General features: G+C 38.5%; 1 protein-coding gene across 1 annotated transcript; it reads left to right on the top strand.

The window, feature by feature from the left end:
* Positions 1 to 618: 618 nt before the first annotated feature.
* Positions 619 to 1,084, top strand: LOC142453045 (small ribosomal subunit protein eS12-like). Its single transcript, XM_075554172.1, has one exon. The coding sequence runs from the start codon at positions 651 to 653 to the stop codon at positions 1,047 to 1,049; it is 399 nt and encodes a 132-aa protein (XP_075410287.1). The 5' UTR covers positions 619 to 650; the 3' UTR covers positions 1,050 to 1,084.
* Positions 1,085 to 4,416: the final 3,332 nt, after the last annotated feature.

The following is a 4,416-nucleotide window of genomic DNA, read 5'->3' as shown; positions in this document are numbered from 1 at the left end:
TAATAACAATAATAATAAAGTAATAATAATAGCAATTAAGGAAGAAAATATTCATTTTTTATCCTTTGGGACTTATAAAAATTATAATCCTTGTAAAATATTCTGTAACTACTTTTATTTTAATAGTTTTATTATCATATAATTCACATATCATGCAATTTAACAGTTCAGTATCATTAAGAAGAGCCCCCAATAAAGTTATTTATATATAAAAAAAAAAGAGGACCTGATGCAAATGGCTTAAGTGGAGAGCAAATGCTTTGAGAATGATTGGGGCAGGGAATGTATGGATGTGCGTTATACAATTGATGTATGTATATGTATGGATAGTGATAAGAGTTGTATGAGTCCCTAATAAAATGTAAAAAAAAGAGGAGTAAGTGATCCAAAATCAGTAGCAAGGAGGCTGTGAGTGGCATGGTAGGGTGTTAGCAAGGGCAAAGTAACCGAAAGAAATTACTGAAAACCAAATGTAGGCTGAGCATGATAGTGGACAAGAGGAAAATAAAAGGAATTAGAGGAAAGAACTAGGTGATAACGGGTATTTATAGAAGTCCAAAGACTGGAGCTCTTTCCCTGTCCTCGCCAAGCTGTGTGGAGGCGGAGGCTCCAGTGTGTTCAAGATTCGATCCCACCCGTAACCTACCGCCATGGCCGAGGAAGGCATTGCTGCTGGAGGTGTAATGGACGTTAACACTGCATTACAAGAGGTGCTGAAGACCGCCCTCATCCACGATGGCCTAGCATGTGGAATCCGCGAAGCTGCCAAAGTCTTAGACAAGCGCCAAGCTCATCTCTGTGTGCTTGCATCCAACTGTGATGAGCCGATGTATGTCAAGCTGGTGGAGGCCCTATGTGCTGAACACCAGATCAACCTCATTAAGGTTGATGACAACAAGAAACTAGGAGAGTGGGTGGGCCTCTGCAAAATTGATAGAGAAGGAAAACCCCGGAAAGTGGTTGGTTGCAGTTGTGTGGTTGTTAAGGACTATGGCAAAGAATCTCAAGCCAAGGATGTTATTGAAGAATACTTTAAATGCAAAAAATGAGCAAATAAAACTTTGCTAATTATTTAAAAAAAGAAGTCCAAAGACTGGAATGTACATATTTAAATATATTTATGTAAGAGTGTGGGGAAACAGATCTATGCGAATATATTTAGAGGTTTAGTATTAAGGCAGCAGATGGACATTGGGCCTCCACTCAAGCACTTACTCAATGCAAGAACACTTTGTTCTAATAAATTGGCATTCCATGATGCACATCTTCCCGACACGATTGCTGAAGAAAAATGTGTGCATAAGCAAATGTGGTGAAGAAAGCTGACAGGGCCCTGCTACCAAAAGATATAGCATCTGGGGTCTTAAAGGCTTGAAGATAAACAAGAGGCCATCTAGCTCAGAACCAACAAAGTCCACATGGAAGAAGCACACCAGCTTGGCTGACCATGAGGTGTAGAAATGGCCAGTTGTCAGACATTGAATTGCTTAAAACCATATCAGTGAGTGCTCACCTTCCTGACACAACCACTGAAGACAAACATGTGCATAAGCAAATGTGGTGAAGAAAACTAATGGTGCCCAGCTATTAAAAGACATAGAGTCTAGGGTCTTAAAAGCTTGAAGATAAACAATTGTCCATCTAGCTGAGAGGCATCAAAGCCCACAAGGAAGAAGCAAACGAGCTTGTCTGACCACAAGGTGCAGAATAGACCAGTTATCAGACATCAAAGAGCTAAAAACCATATCAGTGTGTGCCCACATCCCGGATATGATCAATGAAGCCAAACATGTGCATAAGCAAATGTGGTGAAGAAAGAAGACCGTGCGCACCTATCAAAAGATATATCGTCTGGGATCTTAAGGCCCGAAGATAAACAAGTGGTCATATAGCTCAGAAGCAACAAAGCCCACATGGAAGAAACACATGAGCCATTGTGACCACGCGCTGTCGAAGGGATCAGGTATCAAGCATCCAGGAACATAAAATCATATCATTGAAAATGTGGGTGATTGCAGAGTGGAGACTCAAAGCCCACTGGTAGCTAACCGGACACCCCTTGCTGAGGGGTTTTGGAGAGGAGATGAACTAGGCAGGGTGTAGGGATCAACGATGAAACATATAACTTTCCTCTAGTTCTTAAATACTTCCTCCCCCCAACTATCATGATCCCAAAACTACCTTGAAAATCTGGTTAGACCAGAGGATGTACATTGGTACAGATAGCAACTGGAAGCACAGGATGTCCAGGACAGATGACTCCTCCAGAACCAGTGATGAGAGTCGCGATGCCTGGAGGGTGGAGAGAGTGTAGAGGGTGGAGAGGGTAGGAAGGGAGAACTAATTACAGGAATCTACATATAGCCTCCTCCCTGAGGGAGGGACAATAGAGAAGAGGGAAGGAGGAGATGTCGGACAGGGTAATATATGACAAAATAATAATAACATATGAATGATGAAGGGTTCACAAGGTACGGGGAGTGGGGAGGGAGGGGGAAATGAGCAGCAGATATTAAGGGCTCAAGTAGAAGGCCAATATTTTGAGAAGGAAGATGGCAACTAATGTACATATGTTCTTGACACAATGGATGTGTATATGGATTGTGATAAAAATTGTTAGCGCCCCCAATAAAATGATTTTTTAAAAAGAAACAATGATATGAAGGTATTGATAGATACATCCTCACATCATCTAGAAGTGAACCTCCTAAAATTACATTGTGTCTATAAATGAAAAAAATCAACACTTTCTCTGAAAAGAAGCAAAAGGAAAGAGGAGCAATTGACAAAAGAAGTAAACTTACAAGTAAATCAGTTTACCTATAAAGAAGTTCTTTCTTATACTTTGCTTCCTTATATGTTTCACAAACACAGGGTCAAACCGACATTCTTTTGAAGATATAGTTTTTGAATGAAGCAAAAAGCCTGCCTTTATCCTCCTTCAATTTCTTTAAACACCATATGAAATGAAAAATACAGAAGCAGAATCAATAAAATATTTTTGGAAAACTGGCTAAAATTCATTAAAGATAAATGGAAGCACATAAGAAATGGAATAACTGAGATTCCAAAATATTAAGTAATGGTAAAGTACTTAGAGCCCCATTTTCATATTTTCTGGTTTCTTCTGCAGTTTGAAGAACTAATCAAGATTATGAACATATTTAATTTTCCTATATTCTATTCACAAAAAATTACATAAATATTCATTAGAATAAACATAGAAAATTTGCAGTTATATTTAAAAAGCAAAAAAATTTGAAACCCTTAAACTGGTCATTTTATCCTTATATTATGAAGACCGTAAGAAACAACTATTCCTTGCTTAATTTGATTCTATATTTGACGGAATTTTATTCTATTTTATTCAGCATATCCTGTTCACGCTCTCCTACTCAATGTGTTATTACTCTCATTCACATTGCAGAACGCTCACTAGCATATATTTAAAGCAACTCTACAGTGAAAAAATTTTCTAAGATTTACATAATTCAAGAATGCACTTATGACCTTCATCACTGCCATTATTCACAGTGTACCCAGACTGTAGTGGTCACAAGTTGAGCTACTAACTACAAGGTCACTTGTTGGAAACCACCACCCCTTCACAGGAGAATACCAGGTTTTCCTGAGTGGAGAAAGGCAGACTCCAAAACCCAGTGAAGCAGTTCTACCTTGTCTTTTAGGGTCACTGTGATCCAGATGAACTCCTCCATAGCAGAGAGTTTGGATAGAGGCATTCATTTGGGAGATATTTTCTCCTACCATTTTAGGGATATTTTTCTTCCATGATTTCTGATAGGGAATCAGCTGCAACAGAGAAACATTGTTGCCCTGGAAGAGACGTGGTTTTCCATCTGCTACTGTCCAGATTTGCTTCTCTTTAGGTTTGCCAATTCCCACAATAAATTCTCTAGAGAAGGCAGAGCCCTGACGAGCATTTCTCCTACTGTTCTTAGGGAGGTGCTGACGTGCTAGGTCCCCAGTAACACAGGGTGGAATAAAGACAGAATGTACATGTAGTACAGAGTACTGATTTATTTTTGCCAATGCTGAGTGGAATTCACATTATTTCTGAGCAACTCTGACTGGAGGCAAGGGCTACATTACTGTTGTGTGGCTAAAATAAGAAAGGGCCTGTCAAAAATGTGTCCTGTTCTGATAAGCTACTCTTTTTCATGAATTTTTGGTCTTAAAATTTATACTTTGCAACAAAATGTAAAAAAAGAAAAGAGGAGAAAAAATGATTAGGGCAAAGACTGTATAGATGTGCTTTATACAATTGATGTATGTATATGTATGAACTGTGATAAGAGTTGTATGAGCCCCTAATAAATTGTTTAAAAAACAAATAAAACAAATAAAAAGAAAATATTACACGGATAAAAAAATTATACTTTGCTTTGGAATGTGAAA

This window comes from Tenrec ecaudatus, chromosome 7, assembly GCF_050624435.1.
Source record: "Tenrec ecaudatus isolate mTenEca1 chromosome 7, mTenEca1.hap1, whole genome shotgun sequence".
Lineage (NCBI taxonomy): Eukaryota > Metazoa > Chordata > Mammalia > Afrosoricida > Tenrecidae > Tenrec > Tenrec ecaudatus.
Note: the sequence above shows the minus strand (reverse complement) of the source record. Positions and strands in the feature narration are given on the sequence as shown.

What these genes read in the sequence shown, in the direction of transcription:
- LOC142453045 (XM_075554172.1), top strand. Translation starts at nt 651, where the DNA reads ATGGCCGAGGAAGGCATTGCTGCTGGAGGTGTAATGGACGTTAACACT.